General features: G+C 35.6%; 1 protein-coding gene across 4 annotated transcripts in view; it reads right to left on the reverse strand.

Annotated features, from left to right (window-relative positions):
* The window catches only part of LOC144475613 (protein couch potato), a 197820-nt gene that overhangs the window by 37542 nt on the left and 137394 nt on the right, over positions 1–22884 (reverse strand). For all 4 annotated transcript variants that reach the window (XR_013494898.1, XM_078191692.1, XM_078191681.1 and 1 more), the window contains exons 6-7: positions 13596–13729; positions 6382–6590 (exon numbers count right to left, since the gene is read on the reverse strand). Coding sequence is in view for 3 of the 4 variants with exons in the window: in XM_078191692.1 (XP_078047818.1) it covers positions 6382–6590; positions 13596–13729 (343 nt within the window). In the remaining variant the exon portion in view is untranslated. The remainder of the gene's footprint in view (positions 1–6381; positions 6591–13595; positions 13730–22884) is intronic.

Here is a 22884-nt window from a genome sequence, read left to right on the forward strand (position 1 = left end):
TTGTAATATTATTACCAAATGCTGCGCCTTTTCAGACATAATTGACTTTATGATTATAGAATAAGTCATTAAAATTTTCTATTGAAAAATAATTAAAAGAATGCCAATATAAAAGGAACGAGTAGGAATACTGGTTGAACTCGTATGCATCGGCTTCGATTTTCGAGCCGTCAGAGTCGAATATCGTGATCGGTACCACCCATGGAACGACAGAAGGTCATCGTCGTGTGGTGTAATTAGTCCGTGGAATCTCGTTACACCGCAAACCTACCCTATCCACGTATGAATTCGCAAGTAGCTGTCTGAGCTAATTACACGTGGTCCTACGATTCAGCTGATGCCTAGAATTTTCGGGGCTTGACAAGTTTCGGCGAGTTCGACTCGCTTCGATGAGTAAAAGATAATCTTTGCTAACACAAATGGTAAACCATTTCCAGGCATTGCCAGGAATCTTTGTATTATTTTATTATCTCAATTTGATTATCTCAACCTTCGTCTTTACGTCGGATATTAGTCGAGATCGAAGGATCAACTGATTATTTACGACAAAATAAATATTCTCGTATTGATTTTCATCGAATCATCATTCATCGAAAAATCATCGATTTTCATCGAAGTAAGTTCCTTTCAAATCCTTCACGACGGCTGAATGAAACAATCTAATTTAACTATTAGACAAGTACCTGTTAACTTTTACTGAAGATATTATGCCATTTCTTACCAATATCCAACTAAATATCAAATACAAATACCTCTAAATAAACAGATGACTACAAAAGGTCCAAACAATCTATTTCATTCGTATCGCCAGATTTTACCGAACAAGGATTTTCCTAAATAATAAATCCACGAGGCATTTAGCCACAGCTTCAGAAGTTCAACCGCGAACTTTGCTTACAGTTCCCCAAGTTTGAACGCGTGTACAGAATCTAGTCCAAGTTTATTCGGACTCCTTTACTCCGCTGTAAATAATTTTCAACGGGTTCTGCAGTTGCGTGAAATAGCGTTTTTTGCATAAAAGCGGCCACGGCGAGTAAAATATACCAAGAAAATACGAACGTTGAAGATACGTTGAATACATTCATTTTCAAAGTTATTGCCCCCCCCCCCCCCCCCGGTAAATGTATTTCGGTCATAGAAAATTCAGGAGAAATATTTTCGCTAATTGCAGGGAGAAACGAATTAATAAAAACTTGACCAACTTCTCTTATCATTAATCTGCGGATTTTTAAAGAGACTAAAATTTATTTGCACCAATTGCGAGGAATAAAAACCAAGTGGTAATTTTATTATTGCATTGATCATTTTAATAGATTAAAAGTAATGCGTTCAGCTTTAAAATGCTATTTTAAATTATTATTATTATACTATTTTACCATATATAAAGAAAATCCGCAGTCTAGTTATCGCAGTCTACAGGCAGGAGCGAAAGTAAATGAAGACATGGAAGGAAGGAATATTATCTTGTTCTGTCGTGGAAATTATCAAGGAACAAGATATGCTAATTAAATTAACTTTGAAAGAAATCGTGGTAGAAGCGGTTTTAAGTGCTGGAATTAAGAGGGTCGTATTAAACTTTATATTCCAATTATTTAATTAAAACCGAGCATCGAAAAATGATTAATATCTTTATAAAAATCACTTGAGAACGGTGCGTGTGTAAGCAGTGTTTTTTTTATTCTCAATATTTATTAATTGGACTGTGAATTTATGATAAAAATTTCAGAATATTTCTGCAGTCGTCTTAGTTTATTATTAGCTAATTAAGGAAATGAATATATTTATATCCGACATTATTAGCTAATTAAGAAAATAAATATATTTGTATTCAACATTATTGGCTAATTAAGAAAATAAATATATTTATATTTAACTTACATTTAATGAAGTTACTCAGCAAATTATTTATTTGGCAGAAATATCGCCAGTTCGTCGACAACACATTTAAATTCAGCAACCTCGAAAACGCGACGATTTTCGCAAAAATTGATACGAATGGCGGCCAATATTTTGCAAGAAGTTATCACTGTGCGACGAGAAATGAAAACCGAAATTATTGTCGAACGAACAATTTTTTTGCGTTGCGCAGCGACTTCAATTTCGATCGAATATTTTTCGCCGGGAGAGAGTGGTACGTGCAATCGAACGCATCAATCAGTGATATATTCGCTAGTTAGTATGCGTAACACGTGGTTTCCCGTAGAATTAGACCCCTAGCGGAGAGATTGACCCTAATTATGTTCTAACTGAGGAAAGCCTAACGTAACTTCTCCAAGAATCAGAACGCTATATCATGCAACTGGCTGAGGGCAGTCCACGTCATGCTCTTCCTTCATCTTTTCAACGATGCTCCGCGAGCGGAGTGCTGCGTGACATATTGTTGAAAGCTGAAAAGGCTGGGCGTGACGTCGGATAAAGAATTACTCTAGGAGATACAACCATTAATGTTAGGGATTAATGCCTAACAGTTCTTACAATAGGAATTAAGATTTGCGGCACGTCTATCCATTAGTCATCGTCTCTCCTTTATTTTCCATTTAAAGAATAAATCCCACCATTAATTCTTGTTTAGAAACTGTTTATGAGAAAGCTAATTGATGTAGTCATTATCGTAGATGATATTTTAGTTCCGCTATTAAATGTTGCGTTTTCGTTAAGAGAAAATTATAAAAATTTCACTAACCGACCAAAGTACTGAATTCTATTTTAAGTTCAGTTTTATGTCATCGAAATTCTAACAAATTCATATAACGCGATTACCATCATGTAAATACGCTTACGGCTGATTAAAAATTCTGTATTTTATCTTATGTTAAGTTCAAAATCATCGGGACCGTAATAAATGCGTAAAATACGATTATCATCGTGTAGATACGCCTCCTGCAGGATTTAAATACTGAATTTTATTTTACCGGTTTGGAATCATGGAAATTGCAATAAATGTATAAAATTTGATTGTCATCGTATAAATACGCTTCCTGTCAAGTGAAAATACTGAATTTTATCTTGCGGTGAGCTTGGATTTATTGAGGCCAATTGATCTATAAAATACCACCTTTTTATGCCTTATAAATCTCGCATCTCTATTAATTATATAAACACAAAAAGAATTGAATAACATCGTTACACTATTTTCAATTCAACAAAATTATTAAAAGGAATTTAATTACCTTGATATATTATCGCAAATATTAATTCTTATATTAATTCTAATTCAAGCTATTGTAATTTCGATTGCCATTCGATGTTCTTTGTCTTTAATTTTTTAAATGGAATAACACACCCCTGTATCTCTTAATAATTAAATTGCTAAATACATGTTAATATAAAAAAATAATTCAAAGAAAGTCTAATTCGTTTATTTTCTTACATACTTTTCCATAATACCAAAAGCGTTCAAATATTCATGGAGGATAGCGTACTGTAAATTGTTCTCTATATATTCATAAATATGTCTCTTTGCTGATGAACACACAGACTGCACACCGTAAATGCAATCTCTTGGAACTGTTTATTAAAAAGAGTTTACGAGTCGGGGCGGCTTTGGCGAAGCTGGATCTTCAGACTTAACGTCATTATATTTTTTTTTTATGGGGTCACATAAAACAGGAAGTAATGGCTGCCGCATCTTCCGCGAAAGTAAACGCAAACATAAGAATTCGGATATGTCTTCGCTGCTCTGTATTACACTAATCCACTTTTGTCGTAAATTGCATAAAGTCCGAACTCCACTTATAACTAATTTACGAGCCATTAAACCTTTTTCAGATTTCTGAATGTCCAAAATACAAGAAAAACTTTCACTTTATTCAAAATTAATACCGTGCTACTTCTGTTTCTTTTATTTAATTACCTCAGCAACCACAGAATGTTATGAAAAAATTTCAAAATATGAAATGTTGGAATTACAAGTGCCTTTACTATTTTTCATCTTGATATTTTATATTATTAGTGGAGTATATTGCAGCTTTTGAGAAATGTATTATATTTTATGAAATGATTTCCTACATTTTTGTATGAACAACGCTTATTCGAAAAAAGTTATTTATACTTTCATTGTGATTATGAAAATGTGAAATATGTCATTATATATATATTATAAAATCACAAATTAATGTCACAATTATTAGACTTTCCAAGCAATTAAAAATACCGAGCACTAGAAGCGACGAAAATATCACTGTATCGATTCAACAATTTCTCGCGAAATGGAACAGCTTGGGAAACGATTTAATAAAAGAGCAACATCGGGCAATTTTTAAAGCGTTCGTTTCCGTTGTCCAGCGTGTTGCGGACGCGGTAACGTTGGCGGTCCGAATATTTCAATTATAACGAAGCTTTAGTTGAGCATATCCCCGGCAACAGCCATCAATTTTACCTTCGCCGAGCGAGATGCGGTTTTGACAAATGGAAAAATCAGAGAAGAAGTTCCACGGCGCGCTCGGCTTGGCGCGCGCGGCGCTTCGAGTTCGTGACGAATTACGGACCTAATACGTGGCCGCACACGTACTTGGAATCGTGGGAAGGTTCCGCATGGCGGATCACGCGAAAATAATTTACTATGCGAGCGTAACCGTAATGCCCCGGGGGGGAGGAATGGCATACTTCGTAGCGATTATTTGCTCGTTGCGTTTCACGGGCATGTAACAAAATGCCGAGCGATATAAACTGACCGAAAATCGGAGCACCGGATCGATCGTGTGCCATTTAATTGTCGTCGCCGCCGCTTCGATCGAATTGCGAAACGACTGATACGAATGGAGCGACGAAAAGTGGGCAATTCTTGAAGAACTGTATTTACAACATACTATAGTCAGTCATAAATGTTACAAATGATTCGTTCAGGTATTATATAAATTTCAAATGCAAAAATGAAACGTCGATCAAAATCACTTGTTTTGGAGCTTTATACTTTATATGTATAGTCTAGTTTACCATCTTTCAGTGTGCTGTCCAAATTTAATTATTATTGATTGACACTTAGTCGAGCCAGAAATACTGAAAGATGTAACAGTCTCCAGATTTGTTAATTGCCTGAACAGCAGCAACGTTAACCGTTGTCAATCAACAGTTCGATGAAATTTTCGACGAAATTTAATTAAAACATAGCCTGTATACAGTGATACAATAGAAAAAAAGAATTGTTAAATGAATTGAAAAGGAAATGAAGAGTTATTGAAAGTCAACATCGTACACTCTCTAGAAATCGTGTATAGAGCTAGGTATAGCAACTACGAGCCTGAAATATTAAATGCTCGCAATGGACGACTATTTCCATCCGCGATTTTTCATTTTATTTAGGGCATTCAGCTGACCTTTTGAGAAACTCCGCCGACAAAACATCGTGCCCTGAAAAAGAACCAGGATCGCGTTTTCTCGTCGACAATTCAACGAGCAATTACAAATATCGACTAATAATCGCGGCAGATCCGATATACATAGTGCTTGATTTTAATTTATAAATGCGAATCACTGCTGAACTGTCCTTTGTACGAAAAGATGCTTCGCATGGGAAGTGAACGGTTCCAAACACGTGATAATCTGATATAATCTAGTTAATGTTTCTGAAGATAGACGGATAAAAGCCAGATATGAAATAAAGTACACGTTCCCGTCTTCCTCAAACTGTTCCGAAAAGTGATTAAGTTCGAAGACGTTTCAATTAGACTGCAGGAAATTGCCGCTAGTTGAAAATATCTTGCGATTTATTTTCGCGACGCAAATGTGTCTATAAACGCGCTATAATAATCGGACATCCCCTAAAATGGTAAAATATTTTCAAAATTAAACCAAATAACTTCGATTCTTTTTTATCTTTTAGTTTACGCCTAAGCAAATTTTTACAAAAATTGCGTTCGGTTGAAACGACAGCAAGAAATTTTTAAATCGTGTTCTCCAATGTTTCAACGTACAAGGCACATTTTTTAAATTTTCGTTCTAGGTTTCGATAAGAAAAATTGAAGAACACGATTCTTGTCGATCAAACTGAGTGTAATTATTGTAAAAATTTAGTTAGACATTGTCCCCTAAACTGGTCCCTCTGACATTTAAAAATTCAAAACTTATTTGGAATAATTTTGAAAACGAACTTTAATTTTGAAAACGAGTTTTAATTTTGAAATGAATTTTAATAATGCTTGATGTTTCAACGAGTACACTATCTGCAGAAAACTGATTATACCAGAATACGATGCGTCTAAAATCGATGCATCGTTTTTACAAAAGGACAGTTGCGTCGTTAATTCGCGTTTACGTATTAAAAACGTACACCCATTTAAGAAGATGCTCGCGCGCGCGCGCGCGCGTCTCAATAAGATCGCACAGTCTGTGCGGCGTACGATCTTCTAACGCGAACGTTTCGACTGTGGGATGTTCTCTAACCTGCTGAAGATGTCCTTGAGTTCGTGCTCGGAAACGAACTGGCCGAGGTTCGCCACAAAGAGGGTAGAACACGGTGCATTGCTGACGGCTATGTTCGGCTGTGACGAGGGCGAACCCACCGGCGATGCCAGTGCCGGCGAGGGTAAGAAATGGGGCAGCGACGCGTGTATCGACGTCAGCGTCGTAGGATGCGGTAAAGACATAGGCGCCTGAAATAAAAAGGAGAAAACAATTTTTTTTTATCCTCAACAGACACATCGTCAGTCACATGTTATTAAAACTAAAGATATCCGTATCACACTAATCGTACCATCGTTCGACGAACGACCAACGATGTTACGATTCTTAATCAACGATTATTGAAATCATGAAGACGTTTCCATCGAAAATTATTCATTAAATTTATTTGTTTGAACGTATTAACCCTTTGTACTGGAATGACTCTGAGGCGGCACTATTTTTTAAAATAGTTGTAACAGTCTCAGATTTGTTTATATTTAAATACTTGCTGATGAGTTTAATTTTATATGCATAAATTGCAATAAATGGTGTAAAGAGGAAATATTGTAGATCAGAAAAGATATTTTAGATTTTAAAGTAGCAATAACAGCTTCGACTGCAGAGGATCGTACAAAGATTGGAAAATATCTAAATAAATTCAGTCTCGTGATTTTTACAAGGCGACACAGAGGAGTCGCGTTTAACGTCGGTTGTAAACTATTGTATTATCAAATTTATTTGCAAATGCATTTCAAAATCAATTCATTTCAAATTCTTGCACGAGTCGCAACATTCACCTTCAAATAAGTAATTTTCCTATCGCACTTCGCGACGGAAAATTTCAACACGCGTTTCAAGACACGAGGTGATCCCTCGGGTGTTAGAGGCGCAAGAATTAGAAAACAATAATGAGCTGTGGAAATAATTCAGTTTGCTAATCTTATTATATCCGGGAAGTGGTGGCCTTAAACTGGATTCTCGCTATTCTTTAATGCAGTAGGATGCTGGTCTCTCTGTTGAAATATGTTCAATGGGCGCCGCTGTTGCACCGGCATTGCGAATGTTACTGTGTAAAAAACCCATTGAGGAACATTTTCACAGCCGCCAGCATCGTACTAAGTTAATTGTTAAAATCAGAGTTCACGTTTAAGGAAAGCAGGGAACTGTGCAAATACTCAGAGATGATCCTTCACAAATATAGATATAAATATTGCTAATATTCACATGTTCATTTCGTGTTATTTTATAAAAAGGAATTTGCGTAATTTGATTTGTATATAATAATTTCGTAGTATCTGGAAAATTTAAAACTATTAAAATATTTATATGAGAAGTGATTGTTCCAGAGAGAGCGTAGGTCTTAATTTCAATTATTCAAGACGACATATCTCGAATCACTAAGAATCAGATTATATATTAAAACATAAATATATTAAAACTCTAGTTTCCGACAATTGATTTTCTCACGTTCCATTAACATCTATAGAACAATAAATTGTAATCATTTGGTCCAATTTGGAAATAGTTATACTGTCTTAAAAGGTGTTCTAATATTTTCTTAATTTACTATTCCATTAATAGTCTATCAATTGATATCGTGTTTTCATAGCTCTAAAATATCTCTCTATAAGGTAATTACGATTCCTATGCGTATATTCGATACTATTTTATTATTACCGTATTTCGATGGTAATAGTAATGCGAACAAAGGCTTCGGCGATGCAACAACAGTCGCGACAAGAAGACAGAACAGAGTGTGCACAGCGACGCAAGATTTTCGAGGCCGGCGGTCGAACATGCAATTACAGGCGACATGTTGATAATGCGAAATTACGAATTGATTGCGCGTCGCGGTATCCAGTGTAGCGAGTAATCCGGAGCGTAGTGCATTATTAAAACGGGTCGAATCCTGTTGCATATTTAATAAATCGAAATGCAAATTAATTAATTTCAAATATTAACTCGTCCGCGTTCACGGGGTTTGCTAGTGTAAAGAAAGAATAATATAATTCGTTGTCGGTGTGACCAGGTCCGCGGCGTTTCGCGTATATATTATTATTATTATTATTATTCAATTACCGATTGTAACGCCGTTACTATAATGCTTGCTGCGAATTGTGTCGCGATCCTATCTGACAGAATCCTTGCGTTAATTAATACAATGCCCATAATTCGATCATGGACACCGGGTTTTAATCGCGCGTATTCAGATTACCGAATAATTTCATAAATCAGACTTTTAGCCGAGGCATTATTCGATGATATTAATATTGTTACTGCGGCGCGACCTGTACGCAGAGGATAATTGCAGAGATTCAGAGTTCTTTGAGGTGATTTCAGGTGAAAGTACCGGTGTTACGCGTTACAATAAACACGTGAACAGCGGCATTTAGTTGGCGTTGCCAATTTCCTTTTACCACATAATTTTGTTACACTATATGCAATATTAGAATAATTTCAGCGATGATAGGATATGAATACGAATATAAATAATCTTTTAATTGCAATATTTTTATTGTAATTATCAGTAATTGCATGGCATAAGAAGTTACATAGAGAAGGTATATTATAGATATTCTCCTGTTCTTTAAATTATTTTGTTGAACGAAGTTATCAGGTCTGTTAATTTTTCCTAAGAACAGCTTTTTCATTTAAAAATTTCGTTTCCTAGAACAGTAGGATATTTTATAAATACAAAAATTATCTCTTAATAAAACAATATAAAAAAATCGAGGTTATCTCCTCGAAGTGAACATTTGCCAAAATGATCTCGTTGCAAGAAATATGCGAACAATTCAATTATTAAAATTGTACTTAATTGTTCAAGACAAATCGAATGATCGAAGAGTGAGAAATCCGAGGAATTGTTTTCGTCAGGATGAAATCTATCTTTTACAAGCCGCGTGCTTAGAGTACAAGGACGCCGATTTCGAGGATCGCGAAAATTCGACAAACTCGATTCGGCTAATTACAACGATCGGTCAATTATCTCGGTTGTTAACGGGGGTACACGAGGTTCGATCCAACGGTGTTTCCCCGAGGTTTTCGTAGAATTTTCGGGGCGTGTTGGCGCCGTCCGCGCCCCGTTCGACGTAGTCCGCCGCGCGATCGGAATGGTGTGGCACGGCCGGGTACGGATTCCACCAAACAGGAGATATTGATTTTTAATATCGTCTAGTCCTGTGCCAGGTTCACGCGGGTACCTATCACGCACTATCGTCGAACGATATCGCCCCGGTGCCGGGATTCTCGTTTCGCGTGCACGATCGAGTGCAATAATGTTTTCCAGGTCAGAATACGAAATTGACCGCTGCCACCACCCGCTGACAGAACGCGTTTCATCGACAATGGTGGACGTGATTGCTAAAAAGGATTATTGGATTCCTGCGGAGATGCTTCAGGTTTAATCCTTTTCGATTCTTTGACGCGCCAGGAATATTTCCATTCAGGGAAAGTATCGATAATTAAAACAGAGTAGGGTGGAACTTCGATTATCCAAATTTGCTCGAATAATGAAGGAAACAATTACTTAGTTAAGCATTGAAAGATTTTCGATATTGTGATATAAGCTATGAACGATGCTGATCCATTTAAGAAAATAATAGTTTTATTTAATGAATTATTTCGTGATTTAAGACAGCTTATTTTTCAAAATCTTTACAGTAATTTGTCGGCAGCTGAATTTAAATCGTGCAATGAAATGCACGTAGTTATGCTGTAGTCTCTTCATTATTTGAATGTACTGCAATCCAGGCACTCATCCAACTAATTGATTAGTGAAGTGGAGAAGGCAAATGAAATGAATCTTCACAATTTCATCAATTTTAAAAGGAAGCGTATAAAATACCGTCTATTGTTAATAGAGACGTAAAATACTCGTTTGAAAATTAGAGAACTAGGGCTAAATGCACTAATAACTCTTGAAATGATTAATGATTAAAAACGATACGATTTGTTCTTTGGACAGGCATTTTACTTGCTCCGCATAGTTCGCGCCATATTTATGACGTCGCGGTGTAATCAATAAAGAGCGAACCTATTTGTTCCGGCAGTAACGACTCCCGAAGTTTTAAAGCGAATGAAATCTCCGCGAGAGATGTTAACTTGATTATTGGATATTTTCTTTCCCCGAAGTTGGTTAAAGGGAGAAAGTAATTCAAGCGAAGTAAAGCTTCATCCGGATCACTCGATCTCTGGCAGAACGATTTGAAAAACTCGAGTACTGCCGTCGCCATAACGGCGCACTAACAGCATAGAACTTTTTCAATTTTACAAGCTAACGTTGAACCACTGATCTCCTATTAGTTAGTTAATATCTGGGACGGTGTTGCATGTTCCATTTCCGGCATTTTCAACGCAATCGCTTCGCTTTCTCCTTCCGTTTTTATTTTTAAATATATATCATCCAGAAATTCAATAGATTTATTCAATGTAAACTGTTCCGTATAGATGATGCGACGGAAATAGTTAACAGATTTTAATAAATCTTTTGAATTCCTGGACGGGGGTACTTAATGTAAAAGTACAAGAAATTTATAGGAAGTTTGAAAATTTTCGTCATTGTCGTGTCGACAAAGAGAAGCTTTATGAAAGCGGTCCGCGAATTTCGCGAATGAAATGCTCTATTTAGCCGGGTTGCTGCCTCATTATCTCATTAAGTGGCTTCTCCGGAATATTTTTATCCCGGCTAAGAAAATTCGGAACCCTTTGGAACGGTAATGAATCGCGTTTTCTCCCATTAAAGCCAAACGAATGTTTGCCTTACTTTCCCCCACGAGAATCGAAATAAATATTAAGTGTTGCGCGGTTTAATGCAATCATTTCTCCTTTACTCGTTCAGATTGCGACAATTATGCTAAAAAATATTAAGCAACTTTACGTGATACTTTTTGTTCAACTATGGCCATTAAAAAAAATCGTACAACATTACAAAATAATTATTGTAATAAAACTTTTAGCTGGATTAATTTTGAAGCTTTTCGAATATTTTTCGTGTGAATTTCAAGTCGAAGTTACCATAACTTGTAATTTAATACGTAATGTAAGAGCTCTCAATCTTAACTATGATTTTTCAGATTTTTCAGATTTTTGTGGTGGCTGTATATCAGCTCTTATCTAAATTGCAGCTTTAATCATGAATTTTTCAGCATAATTAGACGAAGTTCAACGACTTCGCGAAATTGATAGGAAGTAATTTATAATAATTGCGGTATTAAGCTTGTTGCGCGAAATTACAGGCTTGCAAAAAGATAGGCGAACAATATTGCGAACCGTAATTCTAAATAAGGACGAACATTAACACTTTATCGTCCCGCTGTCGAAATTTAATAGTATTTTAATATTTGCTATTAAATTTGCCAATTTACGAGTAACGTCACTCTAAAAACTTGACAGCGCTTTTAACATAATATTATGAAATATCAAAATTAGTATGTTATTTTATAATTCAAGTAGAACGTTAAAACTGTCATACTTTTATTTTTAGAATTTAGTATAACGACAAGAAAAATTTGTTGAACAGTTTAAATATTCTGGACGAGGGATGTAATATACTTCTGATATTTTATAATTAGTTCAGTAAGTCTGCCCTGTATGCCCTGTCTTTTTAAAGTTGAAAATAGTTTTCTCATAAAAATGAGAAACAATTAAAATGTCCTATGTAGTAATTTCATGTAAGATTAGCTTTTTCCAAAATACTAATTTACGCTTTGGTGTAAAAATGGGACACTCTATAAATTGTCATATTCATTCTATATTATAGTCTTTAGGTTTGGTCGATTGATCGTGATTTCAAATCACAGCATAAATAAATATATCTTATCATATAATTAATATGTATGTTACTTATTGATATTAGTAAGATACAATAAACGTAATACTTTATATTTACATAAAGACGTGTAATATGTATAACATTTTATGTAAATATATAGCAAAAATATTTTGCATGTTAGATACATTTATTTATGTCTTTATTCATTAGTTAACTTACGTAAAAGGTGATTCAGAAAGGATTAGTGTTCTATGGTTGAAAATATAAATATCATTCAACCATGTTCAGTGTTTCTAGGATCAACCCTTCCATTGTGTTCAGATAATCGTCATTATTGTTATTATAGACAAATGGTAACTAGAAAACTCAATCTGCAATTACTAGACTGCGGATTTTATGCTTTTATGCCCAGAAATGCATAGGTCGAATAGAAAACTGCAACTTTAATATTAAAATACAATTCATAATAAACATTTAACGAGGGGGAATATAATGTCACCAATATGTGATAATTTTAACAGTGAATATACACATATACTACAATCTCGTGGAATATAATCAAAGAAAATTTTACTGTTCCTTAGAAGACGATATGAATCGAAACACAGTAGAAGGGTTAATTACGTTAAAAAAAACAGAAACATATTAAAATGTCCTCTAATAAAATCTCGTGTTTTCAAAATTAACCACTTGCCGCAAAATACCAAAATATGCAAAACAGTATTATAAGATTAACACCAAAAAAAAAAACGAATTAAAAATAAATCTATAAAAAATAAAGCAAGAGAACGTTGATGAAACTAATTAACGCCATGAAATATCGCAGTAAAAGTACTGATTTTTTGGACGATTTAAACTAATCTAATTCACATAAATTTCCCCCTAAAAAGAAAAGCGACGATCTAAAAAGATCAACCCCAACAACTCTTCTCACAAGTCTTTCACCGACAACCGCGTTCGAAGTAAATATTTTACAAAACAACCAAGTCGCCCTTTTACATTTATGAGAGCTACGTTATTAAAATATGAACCCGTAGAGAACGAGACTCTCTTTCTCTCTTATGGAAAAGTATGCCCCGAGGCAATGGAAAAAAGAGAACCGTACGGCAAGAGGTTAAACGTTTCAGCGTAAATCGTGAAAGCAAAATGTTAGTCTTATAAAAAAAAAAAAAAGAAAATAGAAACAAAAACTTTGTCCAGTTAGACATAGACTGAACTCCTTTTTTGAACAATTGAAAAGCGTCCTCCAGCAAGGTTCAGTGCTCGACCGTTTTTCGAACCCGCTGGTCGGATCGCGGATCTCTTTTCTACGTGCGTGTCTACCTGCTAGGTTGTATCGTATAGTAATCGAGTATAACGATCATGTATCACTAACGTGCATCGGGGCGCTCGTCGGCGGCTCCAGAGCTTTGTCTGCAGATAGTCAAAGATAGGAACGTACGGGGACCTGAGGATGTAACGCCGGATGGACCAGCGTCGCATGTTGCAGTGTGCCCGGTAATTCTCCAGCTGTTGAGTACGCCAGTGGATGGTGCCACAATTCAGGACCACCAGGGAAGAATGGGCTCCCTAGATCTGCAATAGAACACGTGGTTAGTCAGAAAGCTTTACCGATCAGCCGCCGTATCCGATCAACGATCGAATCGTTCGATTAACAATAGAACTACCACCTCGATATCACCCACTTAGGATCTCACTAATATCGTCATCTGTCCCGTCGGGATCAGAAATTATCTTTCCTTGTTTTCGATGATCGAATGATTACGAAACTATGAAGGTACTGAGATGGTTTTAGCAGAAAATGGCAGAGATTTTAGTAGCAATGAATTCAACCCTTTGCGGATAATTTTTTCGAGATTATTTTCCTCGGAGAATTAGATTATGTACCGAGATTTAAACAATGAATGAAATTAACAGTTCATAGTGTTTCTTTGTCGTGTCCGGGTCGTTCGAAAAGTTGATTTGTTTTTTTATAAATATTTCGTAAGGATGTTAAAATTCAGTATTTTACTAATAAAAAATAGAACTTCTGTGGCGTAAGATTTCAAAGCTGCCAAAATATGTAAGAGAGTTTCTTTTTATTTTAAACGTTAAGAAGCTGTCTCAGATTTATTGTGTTGGAACGAAACAACTTTACGAACGAGTCATAGATAATCGAATTGTATGATTGTGAAATGCGTGGCCCTGATGTCGATATTATGTCGATGTTCGTTTTCGAAGGATTAATATAACACCATATGGAAAAGAATACTCTTCGAATCACGTACAATATTTGCGGTATAGATACGAGAAACAGAATTCCGAATTGAAAGTAATTTTATTTAATGTACTTTTCGATGTTGTTGCGTCTCTGATCGTTATTCGCTATTGCCGAACAATTTCAAGCACTCGATGCACTTTACCATCGATTACGAAAACTCAAAAGTGCACGTGTTTGTCTCACTTTATATTGTACATTGAACCATAGGTCGGCGAACCAGGGTAAAACTGAAAATCTTGCGAGTAATGAAAACTCGATAAACGTATATTATTGTTGCGATAGAAATATTTCTTCTGGCAACACAGTATAAAGTAACAAATATTACTTGTTATTTCTTTGTTAATCCGTCTTCATCGTATTTTATTGGTACACACATTTTTCCTTTATTCAAGCTGCTTCAAGCAGCTATTTAATTTAAAACATCGAGTTGTTTGATTAATATACTCAATTTCTTTACACACATATCATAAACGTCGAGTTTTATTTATCAAATCATGCTAGAATTAATACGTTTCATACATCACTTTTTAAGTACGAATTTAATCTAACCTCAGGTAACAATAGTGTTCCTAAATATAATTCCTCGCGGTTTAAAAAATCATCTCTTCGACTGCTCGATATTTTTAGTGTTCGCCAAATAGTTTGGTTTAATTATATTATTATTACATAGTAACGTCGTACCGGAATAACTAAAAATTGATACGAGTTCGTGCAACATAGACACGACACAGAATTCGTGCCAAATGATTAATAAATCATTTGCATTTATTTTTTAAGAAAACTGACAATTTAAATATACCTTTTTGTCGCGTTAAATTTCTAACGTACGAAACTGATCTAGTTTATATAAATTGACACAATCATCGCACATTTATATGTTGATGAGAACATCTAAACTCAGTATCGTCGTTATTTAAAAAGCGTACGTGTTTTGAACAGAAAATAAAAACAGCAACGCGCGAGGATCTCGTGAAAAATCTCGTATTGGCATCCTGTCAATCTTCGACCAAATGAACGGCGGTAGAGCTACTGGAACTTTTTACCAACGCGGATTGATATTTCCCATTTCAATTAAGCCGATATTATATGCATTTCGTGAATAAATTAGGAATCCCTGTGCACCGGTAAATGGAGAGTTTCCTTCGTAAAGCATGTGACACGCGAACCCGAGCAACTGTCACGAAATAATAACAGTCGATCAAAGCGTTTCCAATCGATCTAACAACTCGTGGCTGCGACACGACGCGATCGCGTTGAAAGAGATAGTCAATCGTCGCCTGTAAACGCTTTTCACTGCAAAAGTTATTCTAACCACTGATACGCATCATAGATCAGCTCTCTCTCTTCCTTTCTGCCATTCATTTCTCGGCATAGCACCGTTTACTATAAAAATAATTTTCTAAAGTGTCATTTATCCTCGAGTGACTCGCGTTCGTTCTGCGATGGTTAAATAGTCATAAAAATTTATGTCAAAGTTTGTCTCACCTAATATTGTTACCTTCTATTATCATCTTTTGTAATTCTATATCTCTTTTAAGAAAAGCAGACGAAAAAATTCTTCAGTTTATACATTCAGAAATGAAATACTTAAGCAACCTTTTTTCATTTTGAATCGAAATCATAGCATTGATCTATGTCGAACAAGATGACTGAGATCGACCAAGTTGCAAAATTGCTAAACTTTTACAACGGAGAAACGAATACAATGTCTGCTCGATGAAACAGTTTCTGTTCTTTCGATTTCTAGGGTGAGTTGATCGTACGTCGTGTAATCATTCGGGGGGCCTCCTTTGACGCTCTCTTCTTTCCCAGCATTGCACAGGTGGAGACCGGAAGTGCTGGCACGTATTATATTCGGGACACGGGTGACGTGGGGGCGTCTGGCGTGCCAGCAAAATCAATGCAAATCGGTGCAAAGCGGCTTCCTCGGAACCGTTTGTTCCTTAGAGCCGGCGATACGTCACGAACGGGCAATTATACCGCAAGGATTGTCGAGATAGAGAGTGACCACAGCGCCCGTCAAGACACTTTGTCGCAACGTTAGAGCACGATTGGTCGCGCAGTGCTCCGATCGAATTTACATCGGGGTGAGCCAATAAGCAGCGAACAGGTTCCCCCCATTTTTTATTCTCTAGAGAATCTTTATACAGTAGAACCTTGACTATTTATATGACCGATATCCGAGTACTTTATTGTCTAAACGTATCCAATATTTTGTTCTAAAATTATGTTTGTTTCAAAATTATGTCATTTCTGAGAAGTGAGAGATTCTTGAGGCAATTTGAAAAAACTTTTTCCTCAGCGAAAATGCAATCCGCGGTTTCGTTTTGTAGTTATTTACGAAAGAAGGAGGACCAATGAGAGACGAGATCGTTTGATGCGAGACGGCTGAGCCAACAGCGGTGTCCAGTTTCGCTCAGTGAGTCGATCGCATCGCACCCACCTCGTTTCTTATTAGTCAGTGTTTTTCGTTAATAATTCGTAAACGAAGCCGTGAATTGCATTTTCGCTAAGGAAAAAGTTACTGCAAATAACTCCAAGAATGTTTTATTTCTCGGAAAGAAAATAATTTCGGAACATTCTATATTGTATACGTAAATACAATGACTTGCGGAAATGATCACACAGCTTTTAAAACATTTAAGAATTAACTTTGGAATTAACAATTTTGCAATATAAATTTTTCAACTATATAATGCACGATGATTGCACATAGAATCTAGTTTCAATCGATTTTTCCATACACGATCAATATTTCACATCGACCGATCGATGGAGGACATAAATGTTCGCGTAATTAACATTGACGCGTTTCTGACACTATATTTTCGCTTCTCTAAATAAATCACCCCTTCTAAGTTCACCTAATTCCCGCGATCCACCGTTCCCATTAACATTCATTAAGTCGCCGGCTTGAACGCTCATGATTTCGATAATCTCCTAATTATGTATGTGCTGTTAGCATCTTCGGGCCAACTAACGAGTTCCTTTTATGAATTGTTAATATCCCCCCACGTCTTTGTTAATTCCATGAAAGGCGGACTATCTGGAACGATCACGGTCGAGGAAAAACACGATCATTCGTATGCATATGTATATGTACACAGGGTGTTGCAGAAGAAGATGCTATCTTTATTACGGTTGCTTTTGAACAACTCTCGAAAAAGATTGCGATCTTGTAACATTTCTCGAGGAGATCCGCAGCACGATGGAAACTCGGGCAGATTTGCAATTTTCATTACGTACAAATGTGCCGTGCATTTGCAAAACTGGAACTTAATTAACCGACTGCGATGTAATTTATAAAGCACATCTTAGCTAAGCAAATTGTTTGTTTCGATTATTATTAGTAGACCGTCATTTGGTAATAGTTTTATATTAATTTAATATATTAATATATTAATTTAAATATGGTAATAATTTATATGAACATATACGTTTCTGTTAGAAAAGTGTCATAACTGTATACAAATCTACATTGTGGTATCAGCTACTGAGTATATGCATTTCTTAAGACACGACTGCATCGCTTTTAAACATTTTTGAAGATGCAATGCCGTTATTTTTTATAATATTCTTTTACGCTGTTTAGCTTATTTTGAGCAACATTGAAACCTAATCTAGATAATTAGGGTTTTGGTTTTGAGTTGTACAGCAATTGATGTGTGGTAACTAGACTGTAGATCTTTATGTAAAATTAAAATTGTTTATCTTAATTGTATGAAATAGGAGTGAAGTAAAAATGTATATTTTTTAGCAATTCTACGAAATTGTAAATAACGTAATAACATTGTTAATTTCCTCTGGTAGCTTCGCTGCTTTGTATTTAATTTATTCATTTGTGTCATAAATCCATAAAATTCGTAGACTAGTTATAGCCTGCTAGGATTTAGTGTCTGTATCTAGACAACGCAAATGTTACCGCAATCAAAATATTCTCTATGCTTACCCTATGCCATTTGTTGTCGGACGCTTAACTAACAACAATACGGAGTTGTAATTCAACAACAAACGCTATGCGACTGTACAGACAATATAATCAAAGTCAGCTTTCCGCTCGTGGCGTTGCAAAATTTGTTACTGCATGCTTCACAAATATAATATTTTTCGTATTATAACTTCGACCGCACAATTTGATATAATTTCTAAATAATAGTTTATTTTTACTAAACACTATTACGTGGCACAACAATGCCAATAATAGATAATTAATTATAATTAATTATAACAGGAGGAGAGTGATTTTCAAGGCAATTTTATTTTCAAATATAATTGCATCGTTGTAATAAAGCAGGAGCAACATTACTGTAATTTATCATAGAGTTTGTCATTGGCCAATATTGTAACAATCAATTGTAAGATCTATTCACGTCAAACCCTAGACTGGCCGATATTCGCGCTAATTGCCCGACACTGTCAACAACGTGAACGATGTGTTGTAGTCCAAATGTTGCATAGAGCAGGTGGCAACCGGCTCCTTGCCATTGTGTACCGTCGAGTGATTTGATATTGTTTCCGTGATCAAGTAGGTTTCAACTTCGTTTTGTTTGCAAAGCTCCAATTTAATCGTTCACAGCTTCCCTTGTCGATTTCCTTTAATATTTCGCAAAACGAAATCCAGGCTCGAGTAACCTCGATATTGTTCTTTTAATCTTTGCATTCACGGTATACCGCCGCAATAATTATACCAATGCAATAATTATACCGACGCAATAACTATACCGACGTAATAACTATACCGACGCAACAACGAATGCTAGAAAAGGACCACGAAAATGGTAATTATCTACAGGAGGCGAAGCTGTCGTATAAATCTTTTCGTTTACATTAGAAACGCAATTATACCTTGAAAACAAATTCTTGTCACGTTCTTGTTTTATACCAATTTAAAGTTCTACGTTTCTACTCGTAAAGCTAAAGTGAGTTTTTCTCTCGCGTTCAAATTGTTCTCTTTTTATAACATGGTGACAACTATTCTACGTTAAATGGAAATGTCATTTAACGAAGCTTTAGCGGCGCCAAACTCTGCTTCTATTTAAGAACTATTACAATATGCGCCAACTCGTTAAGCCATCGCTTCGTGCAATCCCTATTGAATTATTGCAAGACAAACTGCATAGGATAATAGGAAACAAATATCCAAGATCCGAACAATATTTACGAAAATACTGCGTTGTATATCAAGAAAATGTAGAATATCTAAAACAGTACCATGAATCATTTTTGTTGCGACATACTAAGTCCTTGGTTTAATAAATGTATCATTACAATTTATGCTTAGAAACGATATAAATTATGGAATATAAAAGGAAACTGAATTTTTATAATTTCGAAATGAAAGAAATATTTACAGCGATTAAGGTAAATCGAAACTTTTAAACGGCACTGTATGGGTCCCTCGCGTAAAGCGTCATTCACAAATTGCAGCAACAGTTGCATAACAGAAACATCCGTGTCACAAAACACAGCGCGTAGACGCTTAAAAACATACTCGCGGAAACGCAATGTGTGCAAGTAGCAATTTCGTATTTGATTGTACAATATGTTGCAAGAGGTGAACGTATTGTTTTCGCGTGTGACGCAACAATGTACAATGCGTTACGTTTATCGTTCGAGTATAGAACGTTGTAGAGAAATATTATTAACTGATAATTAAATATGTAATAGTAAAATCTTCCAAGTTGATAATAGTAATTTCTTCGAAGTTAGTAATAGTAATGTTTTCAAAGTTAATGATACTAATTTCTTCAAAGTTAATAATACTAATGTCTTCAAAGTTGAAAATTCGCGTTAAATATTTTCACGTAGATATTAGATAAAAAGATATCGAAAATACGTATTTATAGTCAATCTAAATATTCATTAAATATTGCAAAAGAATGGCTGTATCGAAGTCAGTACTCACTGAGAGTCAATTTAGCAGATTTATTTATCTTTGTTAGTATATTGCATTTTTTTTCGGCTGCAATTTGGTAGCGCAATTTCTCCGGCAGCTCGCCGAGGGAGACGATGTGTTTTAGAGGAACACACTGTATATAGAACGTTGTTGCCTCACGATCAGGGAGATCTAATAGTTTAACCTACCTGCGCCGAACTTTGTAATTACGGATTTTCCTGTCAGCCGCGAACATCTAATTTTCTCTAGAATTTTTTCACGCTTCCACCGAAGGTACGCGCATCGTTCAAAGTTCTAAACAGTTGGACGTTCGGCGAAACCTTCCACTTTTCATTTATTTAAGATGTAATTTTCGAAACACTGACATAGACGCAAAATAAAGGGAAGGCATTTTATTTATACACGAGCGTGATTCAAGTTTCTGTATTTTTATGTACTTTCTATAACTATATTTTAAGTAGAAGTATTAATTGTAATAAAAAAACTAAACAAATTAGTTCAACGTAGTATTAGCTTGACTTTCATTACACTATCATTTGAAATTAATTTAAACTTCGAGTTTGCTTTAGTGTCAGCTACTAATTTAGGTATTTATGTTGCAGACGTTGCAAAGCCATATATTTTCATATTCTGTCGAAATTGTAGTTTAATATATTAAAAGTTAGAACGTTTGAGAATAGTGTGGTAAACGTTTGATTAATTAAAATCATTAAATTGTATAATATGGTAACACTTTCATTATTCAACAAGTGTTTACACTTTTACGATAATTCTTACTTTTAATATGCTGATTTTAATATGGTTTAAAATTCTTGCTTTTAATATGCTGATTTTAATGTGCTTTAAAATTCTTGCTTTTAATTCATTAAAATTCATTAAAAGTCTTACAGGGATGTTATTTCGCGATTGTTGATATGGAATTTACATTTAACCATGAAATCAAAATTTTATCGTCGAAAACAGAATATTGACGCGCGACGCTACCGTAACAGTATTTGCAAGCTGTTATCTCGTTTTAACAAACAAACGTAACAAATGGACTACGGATTACCATGCATTTATTTGGCACATTTATATGGAAATTTGTAAAGCGCAAGAAAATATGTTCGATAACAGAAATCAACGTGATTTTTATTGTATTTTTCAAATTTAATCTTTCAATAGACCAAAAAAATGTTCTCTCCTCGCAATATTCATAATCTGAAAGTTATTAGCAAAGTATAGGCTTGTATATATTTCACAAAGAACAGGTATTGCAGAAAAGTTCCTTTCGTCAGCTGTACCGTCAAATTAATCGTTGCAAGGAGAAAATGACTCTGCTATTAGGTCTCGTTAATTTCTACGTGTTCTTGCATTTAGAAAAAAAAACTGCAGATGTCATACACGCAGAAAGATCGGCAGTCTAGTTATTAATAGACTGCTAATTTTATGCATTTATGAGAAAAGTAAGTAGATCAGATAAAGAATCGCGAAGACATTGAAAGAATTTGATAATATTGTTACATTATTTTCAATTTATCACAATTATTAAGAGAACAGAGACATTCTCGTTTAATTCGCGTTTATTACAATTAACATTGACAATTTTTATTACGCACGAAGATTCGCGATCTCGTTATGATTTTATGCATTTATTCACTTCTGATTTTATGCATTTATGAGAAAAATAAATGCGTCAGATAGAGAACTGTGAAGACATTAAAAGAATTCGAGGATATTGTCACATTATTTACCCCTTTCGCAATTATTAAGAGAAACGAGACATGCTCGTTTAACTTACGTTTCTCACAATGAACATTAACAATTTTCTCCACGCATAAAGATCCATAATTTAGTCACCAGCCTTGTCGAAACACGCGTCGTCAGTGTTCGCTGACGTGCGCAACATCTCTTGTCATTATAAAAATCAATGAATGCCGCAAACGCAAATATATCCGCAATAAAACAGCGGTCAATCTCGTGAATGATAAATCGTATACATTCAGGGCAGTAGATTTGCAAACGTATTTCGACCGGTGGAGTGTACACAGAAAAAAAAAAGTGAAACGTTTCGGGGAACAGAGTCGGACGCTACGAAAATAATATTATCCCGTTTGAAATTTTCCGGTCGAGTTACTCGACCCGGGGGTCGATTCTCTCGGTTATTCCCGCGGTATTATTTCTGTTAAAAAAATCATTCGAATGCCTCCCTTTTGCATTGCTAAAAACGCGCGGGCGCCCCGGCACCGGTAAATAATTCAGAGGGCCGCGCGCCGCGGCCGCATACACATACCGTGTTCGCATTTTACTGCACACAGAGGGTTTTCGTACGTGGCCAGGACCTTGCACTTTATTGATTTTAGGCTGACCCGCGCGATTCCCACGGCGAACCGTAAGTTCGAGCGAACCCAGGAGCTACCTCGATACTCTCTCGTTTCCCACTACCGCGCGCGCTGCCACGGTTTTCACGGCTTTCCGCGTTATTTGCTCGGGAATCGTTCAACTTTTCTTTCCTGTTAAACAAACCGTCGATCCGGATCCACAAAGGGCTGACCTTAAATTAACGCTGCCCGAATTTACGGCCACGCGGGGGGG

This window comes from Augochlora pura, chromosome 2 (assembly GCF_028453695.1).
Source record: "Augochlora pura isolate Apur16 chromosome 2, APUR_v2.2.1, whole genome shotgun sequence".
Classification (NCBI taxonomy): Eukaryota; Metazoa; Arthropoda; class Insecta; order Hymenoptera; family Halictidae; genus Augochlora; species Augochlora pura.